Source organism: Gallus gallus, chromosome 5 (assembly GCF_016699485.2).
Source record: "Gallus gallus isolate bGalGal1 chromosome 5, bGalGal1.mat.broiler.GRCg7b, whole genome shotgun sequence".
NCBI classification, from domain to species: Eukaryota; Metazoa; Chordata; class Aves; order Galliformes; family Phasianidae; genus Gallus; species Gallus gallus.
The window spans coordinates 7,403,193-7,422,350 of NC_052536.1; the positions used below are offsets into that span (position 1 = coordinate 7,403,193).

The 19,158-nt window shown below is 43.4% G+C and overlaps 1 protein-coding gene and 1 long non-coding RNA gene across 15 annotated transcripts in view; one reads left to right on the plus strand and one right to left on the minus strand.

Moving 5' to 3' along the window:
- The first annotated feature begins 4,803 nt into the window (after positions 1-4,803).
- LOC101750071 lies at positions 4,804-10,771 on the plus strand. Its single transcript, XR_001466535.4, has 2 exons — positions 4,804-9,110; positions 9,732-10,771. It is a non-coding gene; the product is annotated as an uncharacterized LOC101750071 (long non-coding RNA).
- Positions 9,959-19,158, minus strand: part of TEAD1 (TEA domain transcription factor 1) — a 144,258-nt gene continuing 135,058 nt past the window's right edge. For 13 of the 14 annotated variants that reach the window (XM_025150620.3, XM_025150619.3, XM_015286358.4 and 10 more), the window contains 3 exons: positions 18,744-18,884; positions 16,799-16,951; positions 9,959-15,809 (listed from right to left, as the gene is read on the minus strand). In XM_025150620.3, coding sequence (XP_025006388.1) covers positions 15,696-15,809; positions 16,799-16,951; positions 18,744-18,884 — 408 coding nt within the window. In that variant the 3' untranslated portion in view covers positions 9,959-15,695. The remainder of the gene's footprint in view (positions 15,810-16,798; positions 16,952-18,743; positions 18,885-19,158) is intronic. The other variant, NM_001199405.3, reaches the window with a different exon arrangement.

Below are 19,158 nucleotides of genomic sequence, written 5' to 3' on the forward strand. Positions count from 1 at the left end.
TTTGCCACCTTCTTCTGCAGCATGGTAGGAGCAAGTCGTGTTACCCTTGACTTGGAGTATGGCTGCTCCACAGCCCCTTTACAAAGCAACGTTTCCTTCACTAGCTCTCAAAAAGCAAAAGGAGCATAAAGTGAATAAAAGTCTGCTCATTTGGGCAGCTCTGAAGATGCTCCCCGGTGGGAGGTGGCAGCAAGCTGATCAAGCCTCTTTTCCATTCGTCTCTGTCTTGTGGCCAAGATAGCACTTGGCATTGCCCATCTTTACTTCCACTTAAACGTTTGCTTAGCAGTGTTGAAAAAGCAATCTATTTGTCAACTACAATCTAGTTACATGTTTGTATCCTTCATAGAGAGAAACTACTGAAAACAAAGGTTCTAATGAAAAAGCAAGCATCTTTAGAAATGGTTTGTTTCAGGCTGTGGCATTATCTCAACGTGTAGAAACCCAACGAGAAGGGCAGAGGGAACGGAAAAGGGAGTCCATCTCAGCTGCGTTTCAGAATGAATGGTGTTTCTCAGCATGCCCATGGCTTTGGCTGGTGGGCAGTGTTTCAGCAGGAGCGCCTGCACAGCACAGCACAGCACAGCCAGAGGCACTGGGGCACCAGGAATGTGCGGCGCGCGGAGGTTGGGTCTGTGCGCTGCTGGCACTCACAGGGCTCCCCACCAAAAGGGAAACAATGTACGGGGTCTGCACCACACACTGTATGGAAACAAAGCCTTTCAGCATCTGTGGCAGGGAAGTCACCAATTGCCATATGTCACTCTGCTGTGCATATGTTAAGTGGGCCCAACCAATCGCATTTGCACATTCTCTGTGTGACTTGTTGTCCCACACAATGAGTGCCCTGTTGTCACCAGCGCTAATGCTATGCAATCTGCTTTGCTGTAGTGCAGCAGGCAGCTCGCCTCTTGGTATCATAGCACATTTTGCCACATAAGCGTGGCCCTGGTATCGCCGGCTGCTTTGCAATCTGTTGCTCTGCTGAGTGCAGTCCCTGCTGTCACGGTTGCCGCAGCCTGTCGGGCCACAAAGGAGCAGGCGGGCTGCGGCAGGACGAGCTCTGCTCAGCTGCTGCCTCTGAGCACACGGCCCTGTTCTGCGGCATGGGCTGCTCGGCTGGGAGCAGTGGTGGGACCGATGGGTGCTGGTAACAAGCTTCACTGCTCCGTTGTCTGTAATTAATTGTTCCCATTCCTTTATGATTTGTGTTTGTATTTGTTTCCTGCGTAACAACTGCAAGTCAGCCTGACTTGTGCAAACGTAATGAATGGGTTTGTTTTTTATGTTCCTTGAAGGACTTGTCATGCAAACAGCAGCTAGAGGTAAGGTAGAGTCGTGAGCCGATCCTTCTCTAAGAAACAGAGCTCATTGCGAGAGTTTCTTCAGCAACTTTTCATATACCAATATCTAATTCAAGATGAGGGCACGTGTAAGGCTTGAGTGCTTTGAACTTTACAGAAGCCAACCTTCAGCAGCGCAGCCTCGCTGAGAACTGCCGGCCAAGCTTCTGCTCAGAGGAGCCCCAGAAAAATAAATACATGCTACTGAAGCATTCCAGTACCATAAAGGTCACCTCCAGGATACGTTTAATGATGCTAGATGACCAGTGAAGATGTGCCAAAGCACTGAAAAGCCTGTGCATGCAGTGGCTGCTGAGTCAGACATATGACCGATCCCACTTTATCAGTTTGGAGGTTGAACACCATAGAGTAAGGTGCATATACATAGAAACTAAATCAGATTTGGGAGGGCAGTGTCAGTTCAGGCATGCCCCAGGAGTAGGTACTTGGTTCTTAGCCTGCAATTCCTTCTGTACCTTTTCTCAGTGCAGAGAGTAGTGTCTTTTGACCTACAGCTTGTGTAAAGCTGGAAAACAGCCCTGGCCTAGCAATATAATTTTATAACGCTCACACAGCTGTTTCTGCTGAGGGCTTTGAAGCCCGGTAACAATGGATAAGATAATTAAAAAAAAAAAAAAGAGAGAGAGAGAGACAGAGAATAAGAAAAAAAGCTGCCTCTAAAAATATGACTAATACCCAGACCTGCCTGTACTTGTTAACATGTGCCAGAACGACAATATTAACAGCTTAGCCAAACATCAGAAAATCCCTGCTTCATCTGATGCTATTAGCTGAGTTATTCGGTAAAAGCAAGGCTGAAAAACTAGTGATGCCTCCCTGGGCCTCAGGATGGAGTGGCAGAGAGATCTCACAGCCCTAACTAAGAGATGCCAATGAGCCTGGCCCCTTAAGCAAGCTGCTGCATGCTGCCTTCGGTGACCCGGTCCCACTGGGCCTGAAAAGCTGCCTGTCTCTAACCAAGGGTTCATCTGGACTATGTGTAACACAAGGGGCCCTTTCTGGATGATGCTTCAGAAAGAGGCAGAAATGCCATTTTACTTGTAAGGCTGCATGTGAGCTATTCAGAGTGAGCTACCAGCCGCCTATGAATGAGCACTGCCTGATCTCTGCTTCTAAATGTCCCACTTCACCAGGGTGGGAGTTTTGAACGGAGAGAAAGATAAATCCTGCTGTCAGATACTGCAGTATAACTTGGGCAGTTATATTCGGTGCGTATCTTTGCTTGTGTGAAGACATGGCTGGTGAAGGAACTGGCCTTTGGAGTTGTGCCGTGCAGCTCTTCTGAAATGCTGTGCGCTGCCTTCGGGTTGCAGGCCTCGTCACGTCTGCCTTCCTGTGAGGCACGGCTCTCCTGCATGGCTAAGAGCCAGGCAGATCTGCTGTGCTTGTGTCTGTCCGAGTGTCAGCCCCTGAGCAAGGAGTGACGCAGCAGAAGGAGTCTGTGATAAAGCCAGAGGTGTTTTATTCCGCTGCTTCGCGTTTCCTGGAAATGTCTCTAGGAATAAAGGACAGTGCTTTAAAGTGCACTTGCCGTAGGCATGTACTTCATTATGTTCTTCATGCAAGCACATATTGAAATTCAGTTCAAAGAGAGCAGGAAAACCATTTTGCAGTAGCCAGAGATCAGATTATTTGGTAAGCAAAAACCCTTTTGAGTAATAACTTTTTTGTGGAGAGTCGGATGGTTTCTCTACGCTTCCAGTCTCCCTGGAACTGTGTAACTCGATTGAGGTGCCTCACTAAGCTTTTAAACCATCTCATGCCAAGGTACCACAGCACAGCAGTGTTTCTGTCTTGTATTCCTACAGTCTTGATCTTCTACAGGGGGATATAAAAGTAGTCTGACTGAGTACTATTGAGGTCTACCTCCTCCAGTGACCAACCTTCAACTGTAGCTGGGAGCAAGGTTTGAAAGTAACTCGGTGCTTTGAATTTCTGCTTGTGCTACAGCATGGGTACATTGAGGTCTCCGGGAGCGACAGGACCTCCATTATTTTAGGGCATGGCACAAGCCAGGCGATGGAAAGTTTGGATCCAAGCCAAGAGAATACGTGGCTTGTTGTACTGGCGGTGGTGTGAAGGAATACAGACAAGTAAGGGTCCCACTCAGTCTTGCGTTAACCAGTCAATAAATGTTTGACCCATCCCCACAGGAGACACAGGACCAGTTGCTGTTCAGAGTTATTCATGACGAATTCCGTAGCTGTTCTTTCTGAACACGAGTCCGGAGAATGGAGGACAGCCAGCCTTAAGATCTATAGCTGATGAAAGGAAGGTCGGTGCCTGGCAGGAATACTGCAAGAGAAGCGAGAATGTAATGTTAAAAAACTGCAGTGACCCAATCTGCCTGCAAGACACCGGCGTCTTTAAATTGGTAGTTATTTTCTCTTGCGCTAATTAGTAGAGCCTACAGTGGAAGTGCATATTCTGTCAACTCAGACTCAGTAAGTCAAGGAGGTAGACCGTGCCTTTTAGGTATTCTTTTAGGATAAACTCTTCCTATTAGGCACAATACATTATCTAGCGCCCCATCCTTCACTTGAGATAGTGGGAAATTTCCTGTTTCCCATCTGGGATCACGAGTGCATCCAGAAAGATGGAGAACAGAGGCATATTGCTTTTGAGGATATCCAAGCACAGAGTGCTCGCATGAACAGAGCGCCCTGGACAGACGGATCATGATTTGTTTGTACTACCTATATGTCCTATATATCTCTATGTTTCTTATTTATCTTTATATATATTTATTAATTCAAAGACCATTTAAAACGATTCCCTTTATTTAGACATCCTCTAGATTCTATCTGCTTGTTTGTGCCTCCAGGAAAATCAATCTGTGGAGCGTACTGAGCACAACTGTAATAAGGGAGAAAGAAATAAAATAGACAGTGAAATATGATGTGCTCTCTCCAGAAGGGAAAGTAGAAGCCTGAAGCCAAAGTCCAAAGGTTACGTACCGTGGTAATGGTCTTATCTAACCGGATTATACCTAGTATTTGCAGGTAAACAGATTGAGACACGCTGCAGTCATGAAATGACTGCAGGAAAAGCTGGTGAGACTCCTGGTCACCCCGTGCTCTGTGTTGGGCTGTGTTGCAGCAACAGGCATGAGAGCCCTTCAAGATCTAGCTGTTGTCTTCGGCCTACATTCTTCTTTAGACATCTGCGAAGGTTCAGGCTGCTTCTGTAGAGGGTCTGAGGTGAAAATTTGGACCATGCGTGAGCCTCCTGTGCTTCTGGCTGAGGGGTTTTGTCAGACATCTAGATCACAAAGTGACGCTTCGTTATAAGCACAAAGGCCAACCTCATTACCACGCAGAGGTGTAAATCCAGTTACTGCTGAGATTGATACAACCTTGAGATAAAAGGAAGTGGGAATGAACTTTGCTTTTTGACACGTTTGAGGCTGCATTTGGTCAGACTTCCAGGAGCGTTTGCTGGCAGAGATGTTTCTGCTATTTTGCCTCCTACTGCAGCCTCTCTGTACGCCTGTATGCATTTCCTATACATGTAGGACTGAGCTGTGGAACTGTACGTACTCTGTACTGCACTGAGGCTGTTTTTTAGGCCTCAATAGAACTGAGCAACGCATAATCTGAGCCCAGAGTCACAGCTTCAGCTACACTGTCAACAGCTGAACGGAATACTTTTTTTTAACTGCTGTGCAGGAAGCTTAAATATTATAGATTTTCGCACGTTCTTGTTAGAGAAACTATCAACCCCCCTCTCCTCTTCTGCTCTCCCCAGCCCCCTTACAAAGGGTGATTACATGCCTGTCATTTCGGGACCACGAGGGTAACAATCTACATATCTACACTGTGCAGATTTCTCAATTATACTGTAGAAGTGCCAGTGTCTATTGATCTCCTTTGTAATCGCGACCATCTCTTACGCATAACTACCTGTCTGCCCTGTCAACAGGCAGCCAAAAATGAGCTCCAGATGATGTGCTGTTTTTTCCGACGTGAGCATGTGTTTGGAGAGCTGCTAGTTTCACCACTTCCCTGGTCCCCCTGTTTTGCAGGCATGGGCACACCACGCTGCCTCCTGTCACTGCAGGCTCTTCTCGTAAGGAGGAGCTGGTTGCTGGAGCCGGCAGCCCATTTCACAGGTCTCCATTGTGCAGCTCTTCTTGCATGGCTTTTCTCTCCTTGCTTTCCCTACCTCCCGTCTCCCTCCCTCTTAGTGAACCTGTTGGCGGCCCTGATCTTCAACTCTCCACACCCGCCCAGATCTGTCTTACCTGTAAATTCAACTTCTGCTTGCATCCACGGGTTTCCCATGCATCTTGTAGGCACACCTGAAAATGGCCTACTTCTGCAGTAACTTCTGACTGTGGTCACTCTGTTTTCCAGCTACCTGAACGCACAGAGCTCTGCACCTGATTTGTTTTGTGGGTTGTTTTTTTTTCCAGTATTTCGGGAACTGCCTGATGTTTGTGTCCCCTTCCACCACTCAGTGTCTCCCTACCAGATTCTAGGCCATGTTAACGAGCACCCTGTACCCTTGCCTCAGTTTGGCTCTCTGGGTTCATTTCTCTTTCACTGATACTTTTCCAGCTGCATTCAGTAGACCAGTGCTGACTTTTGTCTGTGTCTTTTTAACATGTCTGACCAGAGATAATGGAAAAAGACTTTTATGCAGTTCTCTGAAACAGCCTTTGCCCTGTATCTCCTGCTTCAGCAGCTTCATCCCCAGATGATGGCTAATCCCCATGCCTAATGCTTCCCTTCCATTAGTATCCAACTATCTTCAAGCTGACTTTCTTCCTTGTGCCTGTACTGTCCCCTTGGTGCTGCCATTTTCAGGTGTAGAGTTCTCTTCCCAGCTCCTCCTAAACTGAGAAACCACATTGGCCTAGTGCAGGACACAGGCAGAGCCTGCCTGACCACCTGGAGCTGCCCTGTTTGTCTCCTGTCTGTGGCTCTTGAGCCCTTCGTCTCGCTCTCTTGCAGTAGCCATTACCTTAGGACCACTTCCAGCACTGATGCTGATGTTCTTAATGGGAAGACATTTGGTTTGTATGGAAAACTGCTAGGCTGCTACCACAGCTGTGTACGTGCTAGTTCACTGCCCATGTGCCATCCTGTCCTTTTGCTGATCAGGAGGCGCGTGCCAATGAGCAGAACTGACGTGTCATCCCATGCCTACAGCTAGCAGGTCATCTCCCAGAGGCTGGGGGCGTGCTTGCTGCTGTGCCTGGCTACCTGCTCCTGTGCAGTTATCCAGAGCCCGTCACTGGGGAGGGAGTCTCGGGGCACCTCCCAAACATTGCTCACCACCACCTCCCTCAAGGAGATCGTTGGTGGAGATAGGGGAATGCCCGCCCTGCTGCAACTGGTGTTGTGGCTGCCCTGTTATTGCTGGCAACCGTGGAGGTAGACTGCGCTGCCAAGTTTCTTCACTGCGGTGTTCTGATGACAAAGCCTAGATTAAAACCTATTAAAAATACAATATAGTCAAAGTAAAACCAATGCAAATATTTTATGATTAAGTAATCGAATTCTCTGTGCTGTGGAATGGTGCGATGCGTGCACAACATGGCTGATTCTAGTGCTTCACTGTCTGAGTTGGTCATATGTGGGTTCAGTTTAACACTAATGGCGAGGCCAAGCACGAAGAAGATGTGGGCATCCCCACCCTATAATTGATGTAGAGCTGCGCTGAAAAGGAAGTGTTCTCATAGTGTACCAAAGGAAATGGTTGCAAGTCTGAATGCAGTTCTTATACATTTTGCCAAGTGTAGTGTTAGCTGTGAAGTTCAAGTTCACAGGTGGAAGAATGAGAAAAGACAAGTACCTCGGAAAAAGTAAATTCTCTGATAATGCTGCAGAGAACATATGATCGTAGCAGAAAGGAATTTTTAAAAGTCTGGGGAAAAAGCTTATTCTTTAAGCTCTGCCAATGAAAAAAAAAAAATGAGCAGGATCTTTAAATACGCCTAATAAACTTACAGGTTTGGGGCGGGAAAAGAGATCAGTTTGTAGAGTGTTAGCCTGCTGGCAAGGCCGGCTGCACAAACAGCTCCGCGCTCTGTTGGAACAGCAGGTAAGTCTCTGCATACTCTGCCTTTGCTGGAGATCTGGAAAGCAGAGCGTTAAGGTGCACTGCAAGGCAAGCAGCACTAGTGAACCGCTCTCCTTTTTGAACTGTGTAAATGAAAACACAGCTCTGGCACCATTAGCTCTGATGGCCCCAGCCACCATCCTCACTGGCACCCTGATCTCACCGGTTAGAGAAGGGGAAGAGCTGTAATTCATGAGGCTCCACAACTGCTCCCTCTGTGTGGGTATCTCAAAAAGCTGACGAAGGATTTTGGAAGCGGACTTCTGAAGAAACGCTGTTTGGCTATCTGCTCTACTATAACAGCAGGGTTGGCTTTTTACGCTCTTATCTCCCGGACAGGGTGAGGGGTGTTGGTACATTTGTGTGTATGCACATGTCTGTATGTACGTGTGTGTGCATCTCCCACCCCCTGCCCAAACACGTATGTGTAGAAGGCTTGAAAAACCACCGCTGCTGGATGAATGGAGACCAGTCGCTTGTGCTCAAGCGTCTTTGCTCGGTCGGTAGTTTCAGATAATGTTCTGCATGTTGCTTTCTCACTCTGTTTTCCAACTGAAACCAAGGTGACAACTCGTTGTCAATCAGGGAGGCTATTGGGTGCCTTGCTGAGATTTTGGGCTTTTTTCTGTTGAGCTCCCCGTGAGGAATGCAATGACTCTAATACAAGGGAGGCCTCCAGCAGCCCTTTCCTTCTCACCTCAAAGAGAGTGCTTAAGAACATATGTCCCGGTAACAGGAAGGACGAAAAAAAAGCAATTTAGGAGCAAAAAATAAAAAGGCAATTCTATTTACGCACATAAAGGTGACTGTTTGTTGTGGCCTTTTTAGTTTTAGATCTCCTCCCTTCTTCTGATGGAATTTTTGTTTTTGTTGGTCTTGAAACTACCTTTGTCATCCTTACGATTTTCTCCTTTGCTCAGATTTTCAATTTCTTTGAAAAGTAATATTCCATTTTTCTCCCCCCCACCCCCCCGCAGTTGCACTCTGGGTTTCTACAATTTTCCTTTTCAATCTTCTCCTCATACATTCTCTGCCCACTCCCTCCTGCCTCTCCCACCTTCACCGCACCTCCAGTGTCTCCAGCACAGCTCCAGCTCTCACAAAACAACAGCAATCATATAACAATTTACAACCATTAGCCAATTGAGTGTAACACCTCTCTACAAGGTAGGTAATCATTTACGGAACACTGCTAAGCTACTGCTGTTTCGTGTGACAGATTGTTCAGCTGCTTCTGCTCTCTCAAAGGGCCCCAGACAACAATAGTAAGGCTGTGAAAGCGCAGGGTTGGGATGAACAGCTAGAGCAGTGTGTGGGGGACTACAGACATCTGCTAACACACTGCTGAGCTCTGAACTGTCCTTTTACTCCTGGTTTAGCGAGCATTAAATGTGTTCTGTGTCTCTATTGTCAAACTGGCTGCATCTTGAGGGGAAAAAAAGGAAGGAAAAAAAGCAATGAGAAGTCTGTGGCCCGCTTGGAGCTCGTCATGCAACACTTCATAAAGCAGCACGCAGCAACTGGTCTGTCTTCTTCGTCCTGTGACCACAATGCTGTAATCCTGTAGGCTAGGCTGTGCTGAAGTAGGGAGAGGCCATTGTATCTGCTGAAGGCAGTCGGTGAGTACACGAATGGCACGATGTTACACGGGGACTGCCAACCTGAAATGCTGGGTGGCAGGTAGGTTTATGGTTTTTAGCCTAAATTAATTAAGATATGGAACCTTAATTAAGGGGCAGGTTGCTTCTGAAACGGCTAACCCACTTCAAAGTGCTGAAACCATATTCTTAATGGGGAACAAAGAAGTGAGAACAGGGTCAAAACAGACCATGTCTGCGTGTTGTTCTCAACCCATTCATCTCCAGCACGGGATGAGCTCTGGTGGCATTTTAAAAATGGCAGTGCAACATCTGCCATCCAAAAGGAGAACTGGGGTGTGTGGGAGGGAACATGGTTTATTCAAAAGCCACTGCTCTCCTTTTGAAGGAGAAGATGAGCCAGATGTATATCCCCCCCCCGCCCCCCTCCAAGTCCTGGTCATGTTCCCATTGATTCCAGTCGATGTAGGATATCCCCCTTTACTCTCTTTTTTCTTTCTTTCACCACAACCCCAGTTAACTACTCTGTTCCTGTCAGTTCTAGCTGTCATGTGAACGATGCATTTGATACTGTTTATTATGTAAGATTTTGAATAGATCATTCCTGCTTCTGGCATGGGGGGGGGGGGGGTTGGGTGGCTTTTCTCATTTAAACAGTATGATTTAAATTATGCTTCAAAACAACTCACTGCTGTTTCTTTAGGAAGACATACAAGCCAGAGGCCCGGAAAGCACACGGACTCATTGTGGAGCACAGCTTCCAGCTGTGCCATCCCTACAGGTGTCTGTGAATCGCGCTGGATGTCCACCTGCACCTTCAGTTCAGGTGAGCACACAGACATTACCACAAGTCTGGTCTCGTGCTACTTTGCTAAGTGCTTTTGAGAGTCGCACCCAACGTTAAAAAGAGATGGATGTGGGAGATTAAGATAAATGCACAAAACACTTTCATTTTCTTTATTTTCAATCGATACTGTATGAATACAAAGTTTCTAGAAAGCTACAAAAATTCTACCACTTTATCAAGAAGGCATCAAAATGTGTCACTTTGCAAAGACATGAAAACACCTGCAGTAACCGACACAAAAATAGCATTTTTAGAGTGATGAAATAATTGCACTTAACTGTCATGGATATTAAAGTTATCACACATATGTACCGCGAAAGCTAGAATACATTTTTTTTTTTTACAAAGCACTTTATAAAAAAATTCTCTGCACACAAAACCTATAATTTTCATATTACTATCATACTAAAGATAAATTCACTTTAAAGCCAACACTTAAAACATTTTAAACAAAAAAAAAAAAAAAAAAAAAAAGGTACCAGTACCTACACACAGACAATAACAAATACAAGAATACTGTACTGCCAAGAGGTTTGACTGAAACTCCTTTTGAAAGCTTCTGCAAATACGTTAAGAAAACATTGGAGAACGTTTGCTTTTTTTTTATTTCCAAGAGCCTTCCCTCCCTGTCTAACCTAGAGGTACTTTATCATCAAAAGGCAAGTTCTACATCAAAAGTTACCAGCAGCAGTACAATATTAAAGTAACCACTGACCATATATGAATATGCTTAAGTCACAAACCCATTTTATACACATTACACAAATAAACATAAAGTGAGAATTCCATTAAGTCATTTACAAATGTGAACAAATGCACATGGCAAAAAAAAAAAGAAAAGAAAAAAAAAAAGAAAAAAAAAAAGAAAAAAAAAAGAAAATCCAAACAAAACAAAACCCCAACCTGTTTTACATAAAATGTACTGAAGAATTAAAGGCTATTCAGGTTTTCAATGTTATAAAATTCTCTTGTCTTTCTTTTTCAGGCACATATTGTATTTTTTGTCTGCAGTCATGAGCCTGAAGCAAAGAGGCCCATAAAACAAAACAAAACAAAAACACATATTCTGAAAGGAGGTAACAGGGATCTGTCTCCTTTTTGTCAACTGAGTGCATTTAAGATTTAATTTACACACTAAACTAATTACATGATCTCAGCAAGAATGACCTGAAAAGTTAAAAGATGAAGATCTCCAAAGCGTGTTTTGTATTCTGAATTATCCAGCCTTGATCTTTTTTAGGGGGCTAAGCATCTTGTCATGAGAGATAGGGGGGGTGGAGGGGGGGGAAGAGATCATCCTGAGAAAAATACAAAACTGGACTGTGTTATCACATCTGCTGTTTGACCGGGTATGTTGGATCAGTACGGGTCAAGTAAAGAATAGAGAAAACATTTCTCAGTATGAATGATCCAGGAAAACTGTAAGGGGAACTGCTTCCAAAGCAAGTATGCCGTAGGAGCTGCAGTGGAAAAATAAATAGATATGGATTAGTATGTCAAATGCTGTATCTGCCTTGAACTGGCCAGTTACTTACATTCAACAGTAATGTACACCCTTCATTACTTAAAATAGCCTACACCGTGGAGGTTTTAACGGAAGAAGCTACTGCCAACCTGACTGAGCTGCAGCTGCAGTAGGAAGGGAACGCGAGAAACAGGCATTATATCTGCAATTCCTTCAAAATAGTGGTGCAGTACCTAAACAAAATCATTTTGGAGTTCAAGTAAGTAAAACTACACTTGCTAGTAGCAATTTTTAACAGCCCCAAATGGTACCATTATGCTTATTTTAATGAGACAGAAGTGTACTTTACCACAAATACGGGTTAGTAAGACTGAAATGTTTGGTAGTAACTGAAAATATGTGCTCTACTCGCGGGGCGAAACCATCTTTGCCCTACCTCAGTCTCATCGAATTCAACAGGATTACTCGTCTTACAGAGGTAAGTGAGATTTAGGCCTTGAAGGATTAACAAAAATAATATTTTGGAGACAGGGAATTTGAATTATCACAATATTTACCACACAGTGTCACAATATTTCTATATATAAAAAGTTAATCTTAGATTTCATCAAATACTTTAAAAATCAAGTTAAAATCGTATTCACAACTATATAATCCCTCTGACAGCTTTTGGTTTTGCTGATATTTGTTCTTTCTAACATCTTTTCCTTAAAATCTTGCTCCTCTTCCCACCAATGTTAGTCGTAGCGTACACAGTACGGCCCCCGTTCACAGAAGATATCAAATACAGACGCGTTTTTAAGAGGAGCTAACTATTTTCTACCGAGACATCGTATGGGAGAAAAACAAAACAAAGCAACCCTGTGTTTTGAGCAGCGCTGGCCGGAGTTTCTCCAACAGCACCTTCATCCACAACGCTCACACTTAGCAGTTCAATGCTTAAAAGCACACCGTCACGCTTACCCTACCTATCGTCTGTTCTCCCTTTCCATCTTGTTTTACGCAGCTGACCTTCAGCACGCACAGTTTTGTAAACAAAGTCTTCCACCTAAACAAAAAAATCCTCACAGACACTGAAATATTATTAGAGGAGAACAATAAAGCCACATTTGCCCACTGTCTGAAATTGTGCAGTGCGTGGATCTCATTATGCAGATGCACGGCTGGATGAAGAGAATATAAATGCGAACCGTTTTCGTTTTTCTATCATAGACAAACCAGCAGCTGGTTTGTGGCGCTGTCAGAAATGGCAACCAGTGCGCCATTCTCCAGCAGGTTGATCATTAGCAAAATTACCTTGCTATAAACGGTGCTCTTTTGTGAATGGAGGCCTGTATTTTCAACTTATTCCAATAAACCAAAGGCATTACGGTGATAACTAAATATTTTTGGTCTCTCTACAAATTGTCATTATTATGGCAGCACTTTTCTAAGCTGGAATTTCAAACCAAAGGCACTTTCATGCTAGAGTGCAGAAGAGTCACAATTAATTATTTGGTCATGAAATTTTAAAAGGCAGCATTATCAATACAATTCACTTTTCACGGAGAACTATGGATCTGTAACCTTTCCTTTTGGTATAGACACTTAATCGCGTAGCGATGGGACTGGCTGGTACTGAGGGTTGGTTTAGACCAAGCAGTCAAGGAGTTTTTTTCTGCGGGGAAAAATACAGTTTATTCAAAAATGGAACCAATTAATAAAACAACGTATCAAATTTATGTTAAGAGGCTAAAGGTATGTCTAATATAACGCTAAGGCACTGCATATTGTAATGCTTTGGCAGCTCTCAATTAAAAGATTCCTACAAAAAGTAACAGTAACAAGATAAATACTTCCAGCTTACAAAAGAGCTCACAGTTTACAGGCAGCCTGTTGGACTACACACCACACACCGAACAGTTGAAGGATTAAGGCTTTTAAGAATTAACATATACAGGGTATGGATCATTTACAGAAGTGTAAAGAAAAGATGAAGGAAGTAGTTTCCCTAATATTACATATGTGAACACCAATAAACGTTGTGACTTTTTATACCCTATAGTTACGACGTATGTAGTGTGCCAGATTCTATTACAAAAACTGTACCTGGTTTTGCAAATTGACTTACATACTCGATACGCCTCAAAGAGTTCGCTTGTTATTAAAACAAAAAATCACCAAAACCACAATTCAAACCCTAAATAAAAGACAACTTTAGAACAAAATAAAACAAAAAAAGTAGTTTTTGACTTGTAACACCAAGTGCTTAGAATAAAGGGCTACCGTTAGGCTGTTACAATGCAGTGCTTTTCCTGATGTGATTGTTAGTGTTAAAAATGAGTGTTAAGAGACCCTACCATGGACATATTTCACTGTTCTGTTCACAGAATATAAACTGAAAGATCATCAGCCCTAATATCCACAGCTAGACATCACAGCAATCATCCACCTACTAGAGTTGGATCAGCGGCAGGCCGAGGCATTTGAGCAGTCTCCCTTCCCCTCAGATGTCTGTATGGTGAGTCCACAACAACCCACCACTGCGTCGAGGCGATGTTCTGGTCTAGAGAAATTCAGTTACTGGCAGAACTGAGAGAGCACAACAGGATTTTTAAGAAATCCAGAAATGGAGACATTTTCAAAGACCGCGGCGCTGTTGCCACGGAGTGAGTTCTAGACATAAATCACGCATGGGCACGTAAAGGGCAGTGAGGAGGGAGCTGTTAAATGTTAACTTCTTTGATTTAGAGCTGCAAAAGACCTTCCCAAGAACGCTCTTTGCTGATACCTCATGACTGACCTTTAAGGTGGCTTGCGCTTGGCCAAGCAGTCCTGAGCCTTTCAGACAAATGTTTTGCACGGGGACCCACTGCTGGCCCAGCACCTGCTGAAACAACTGCTGCCTGGGCAGCTGAAGGACAGCGCTGGGTGTGCAGAAGAAAAGAAACTGAGGAACACTCTGGCTTAGGTAGGAAGAATGAGAATACTTATCTCACATGTGCGTACCTCAGATAATCATTCACACCCACATCCTTGTTTTGAATCTGCACAGTATTAAAATATCTCCAGCTGCACTTCACTTCCTGGAGTCTTCCCTGATATAGCAGAAGGATGAATACTACCACATCCAGATGCAAAAAAGATATCAGGACCCACGTGGTACGTACGTGTTTGTTTCGTGTAAGGTCTTTGCCAGTAGGAACTGGAGAGAGAACTGGAGAGAGGTGTTAGAGCACCATGATAAAAAGGAAGAGGAGAAAAAAAAATCTCCGCTTTCCAAACCTCTTTGCCTGGTATTGCTTGTGATTTTCTAGCATCTCATAGATATTAAAGCTGCTGATCCTTTCAGAAGCGTATGCATTCTTCTCTCAAACACTTTCGTGTTTTGCTTTCAGTTTACGAATTACTCAATGCTGTAGCTATGTCAGTTGTTTCCATTTATCTGTTAATTTCAGAGTTGCAAGTTCTTCACTCAACTTAACTAGAAAACGTAGTTGTCCATATAAAATATAACTGCACACACAAGACTACATATAATGTGAGTCTAAATCTTCAGTATTTACCTACTTATTGCAAAATGAGCCATCTTCTTTTCATTAAATAATCAAATTTTCATATTAGTACAATACAACTTTATAATCTTTTAAAATACACTAGATATGTTAGGGGTAAGGGATGATGTTTTCTTTCTCTGCAATACCTGTTTGAAAGTTTAATGGATTAGAAGATTAGTTTTAGCATTGAGAAAAAAATACAAAATTTGCCTAATTTTAGGACCTGTCTGTTTCGTAACAGGCATTTCTTAAGGCTATATTTTTTCATTTGGTTTCAAACAGAAAAATGTTTCATTTTAAAAAATAATTTAGTGAATTATATTTGTCCATCCACCCTAATTAGTTACAAAGATAATTCTATAAAGGTAATTAACTTTGTGTACTCATTTACAGTTATAGCTAAAGATTCATTTCAATTTCACTTGCATTGTAAAACAAGTATTTTGTGTTGGAAAAAAAAACCAAAAACTCTTATAAACGCTGTCAGTTTTTCCCCATGGCAAATGCTCTGTCATACATTTTTCTATCAGAATTAAAAATAGGCCTCCACAGACAGAGGCGTTAGGTTCTTAAATACAGTCTTCCCAAAGAACCGTGGTTTACAAATTTGAAGAACACTTAGTTTTAGAAATAATTTTTACAACTGTACCAGAATTTCACAGCTACAATTATATATGAACACATTAAAAATGACTCACTAAAACAGGATTTAGAAAAATGTGGGTGAAAGTTGGGCCAGAGGCACTGCCACTTAGTGTTGAGGTTTACAGTCTGTGTTTTGATAAAGAAGTGAAATGAACTGTATATATAAATAACTGCTCAGTCCTTTACAAGCCTGTAGATATGATGCTGTGCTCCATGTTCACTGTTCGACACTTCAAATACACAAGCCATGCAGAGTAGGGTTTCTTGTGTATCCCTGTTCGTTACAACCTATTTGAGAGGAAGGAAGAGGTAGACAGTATATTACAAACTTGAAAACGCCAGAGCCAAAAGAAACAATTGGTTAAATTTAGGCAACGTTTAAATGTCACTGTTTGAAATGTCTTCTCTCTCCTCAACTGACCTCTGTGACTGCACTCACACAGCAGTGGCTCCTGACTGGAGCCACTGCTCATGGAGATTCGTCCCACCCTGGCTTCTTCACTGTGAGCCATTGGCTCATTCTTCCTCAGCCTACACCAACTTCAGTCCCAATTCAGCAAAGAGAGTGCACCCTTGTCCCCTTGTGTTTGGTTACCAAAAGGCAGCTGAGCTGAGCACACCCCTCTCTCACACACCGCATGACTCTGAGCTTCCTGCCGTGCCTCTTCCCCTCTGCTATCAGCCATGAGTCCTGCCTGAATCCTATGGTGGCAGCAGCATTGCATGGTTCTGAATGCAATATGAACGTGTTAAAAACAACTCTGCAAAGCCACACTGAAAGAGCAACGTAGCTGGATGACACTGGCTTCAAGGCTAGTACACAGACCGTTCTTCATGCTTTAGATCACCTGTTGGGTGTATCCTCACCATTACTGCATGCTTTCCTGGCCCAAGAACTAATTAACACCACTGACATTTGCAGTATTATAACTGCCATCTCAGTGAGAACACATTAGATGAATGGGACGGTTCCAAGTTACTGCCTCAGGCTCTCTATAAAAACCAAACAGAGACTTGAATTGAAAATAAGAGCAGTAAGCTGAATATCTGGAAAATAACAGAGATGTTTGTTCATGTTCTCAGCCAGCTTATCCTTCTCATCCTTGGCGTCTATGGTGCACGATTCCAAGGGTATTATTCTGAAGTCAATGAGATTATTTGTTTAGTAAGCAACATGACTAAGGGATTCGGAAACTGGTTCTAAATATTGCACGTTAAGCAAGCCACACAATGCCTGACAGTATTCTACAGATGAAAAATAAAGAGTGAATCCATACCAATAAAATGGTAAAATTTTCCAACACGCTGTTCATCATGTATTTCTCTGGTAAATGCTTCAGCTTGTGTATGAAGTTGATCATATATTCACACATTGGAGAGCGATTTATCCTGTACACGAATCGGCCATTCTCAAACCTTGCATATTCAGTCTAAAAAAAAATAAAGGTGTTCAGAGCAAGTCACTTCAGATAAAGCAGAACCAAATACTATGCTTGTGGGTTTTTTTGTGCATACAGAAGAAAGGGAAAGTGGGTTCAGCCACACAAACACCCACACTCCCACCTGTGCTATACAGCGCCTTGCTAAAAGGCCACTAATTGTTACATCACAATTTGTTCTTCAACCTGTGAATTAGAAACCAGGAAGAAGATTACACAAAGTAAACCCAAATCCATTAAAAATGAATTAAGTGGAAAAGTTATGATGAGATTGTTATGATTGATTTTACAGCAGTTTTTGAGACAAGCAGCTGCGAAGAGCAGAATTACGCTTACGCATTTATGTATAAATATATACAGGTAAGCATAGCCATATATTGCTGCATGATTTAATAGGCAACTTGTAAATTACATAGAGATGCAAGGCTGCCTTCAGAAGAAAACCACACTGATTTATATTGCAGTGGCTCACAGGGGTGGGAGGAGGGTGCCTGTGGTTCCTGGGCACCCTGCTGCCTGGAAACCCATTGTTCGTATGATCTCCTCACTCGTTTGTGGGATTTCCTGGTTTCCTCTAAGCGTTGAATATGGAAACGAGGGAAAACTTTGTATGGCCACCGTGCACGGGAACCATATGTACAAGGGCTGCTCTGAAAGTCATGCCTCCTATTTTATTGTATCGGTCCACGACAGATATTGTAGGGATGGTGATAGAGGTGGAACTTTCCTGCCAATCCATTCCATGCTGTTGCCACATGACAGGTAGCAGCAGAGGGGCACTCTGACAAAATGGCACTTGCTGACATTCATCAACACTTGCTGAACATTTACAGAGATCAAAGAGTGGATGCTGGCATAGTGAGGTGGTAGGAGGTGCATTGCAGCAGTGGTAGCAACAATGTGAAAGACAAGTCACATTCTGGACAGCCATGCAGAATGTTACGAGCGCGGCATACAGGCTCTTGTTCACTGTGCTGAAAAACAGTGTTTTGTAGCTGAGAATTTGGTTGATCAAACAGTGTTCTGTTTATCTGATGTGTTTGTCACAGGAATAATTAGGAGGCATTACTTTCGGAGCAACTTACGCAGTACAAGGAAGACATGAGTGGAGACCAGCACACCTATAAAATGCTCAACCTGCAGCTGTAAGCTAACTGCCCATACAAAAACTATCCTGCTGCAACAGATGTGGGTGTGGGGCTTAGTACAGAGAAGACAAGTTAAGTAGATAAAGTGTTGTTGCACGGTAAACCAAGTATCTACCTGACCACCCCATACAGTTTGAGGGCTTAGAATAGAAAAGTTAAAAATAGGTAAAGGCCTTTGCATGTTAGAAACATTCATCTTTCCATTTAAAAGCTACTGGTGACCATGGAAATTATGCCTTTCTGCATGTAAGACTACCGTAGGTAGTGAAGAAACACAGAGCACCATCCTCTGTCATTGCAGTGCTGTTCAAACAGGCCATGTGGCTGGATGAGTGTTTAGAAATGGGAGCAAAAAGCATTTTTCCTTCAACACTCTTCTGCTGTGACAGAGGAGGTTGCACTGATGTCAGCTGCAGGCAGAAGGCTGCCACAGGCAGGATGGAGATGGATCCCAAGCAACAGGTAACTACAATTTTATATACTGCAGTGTCACTGGGCACACAGTGATGTACAACAGACCCAAACGTTCCTGGGAAGGAAAATACTCATTCAGGAAGGATTAGAGGAAGACAGGAATAGCATAAGTAAGAACCAAAAGGAACCGGAGACTCATGGCAGCCCATCCCAATACCCACCTCTACTTTTTCTACTACTTGCTTTCCGAAGGAGCAGACTTTGGTGGAACAGGTGATTGTCATGTTTTCTGAGCTCTCGTACTGACTGGTGACTCCATAAAACGCTCCTGTATCATCTTGAATGTTGCAGTTTAAGTCAGCCTGTTGGGGAAAAAGCAACACATGTTGAAGGTGTTATTTTTCATTTGACAATGCCAGAAGCACAAACTGCAATTAGCTCACTGTGCTTGTTTTCAGAAACAGGGGAGGGAAAAGGGAGTTCGATAGTGACAACAATGGCAGCGGGCAACCTCAAAGAAAGCACCTGCATAAACCATTGAAGGAGAAACCAGAGGGAAGCAACAGTTTCTTCAAACTTCTTTAAACAATGAAAGAGAAGACGGTATTTCTCTTAGCTACAGGTGACCTTTCTTGT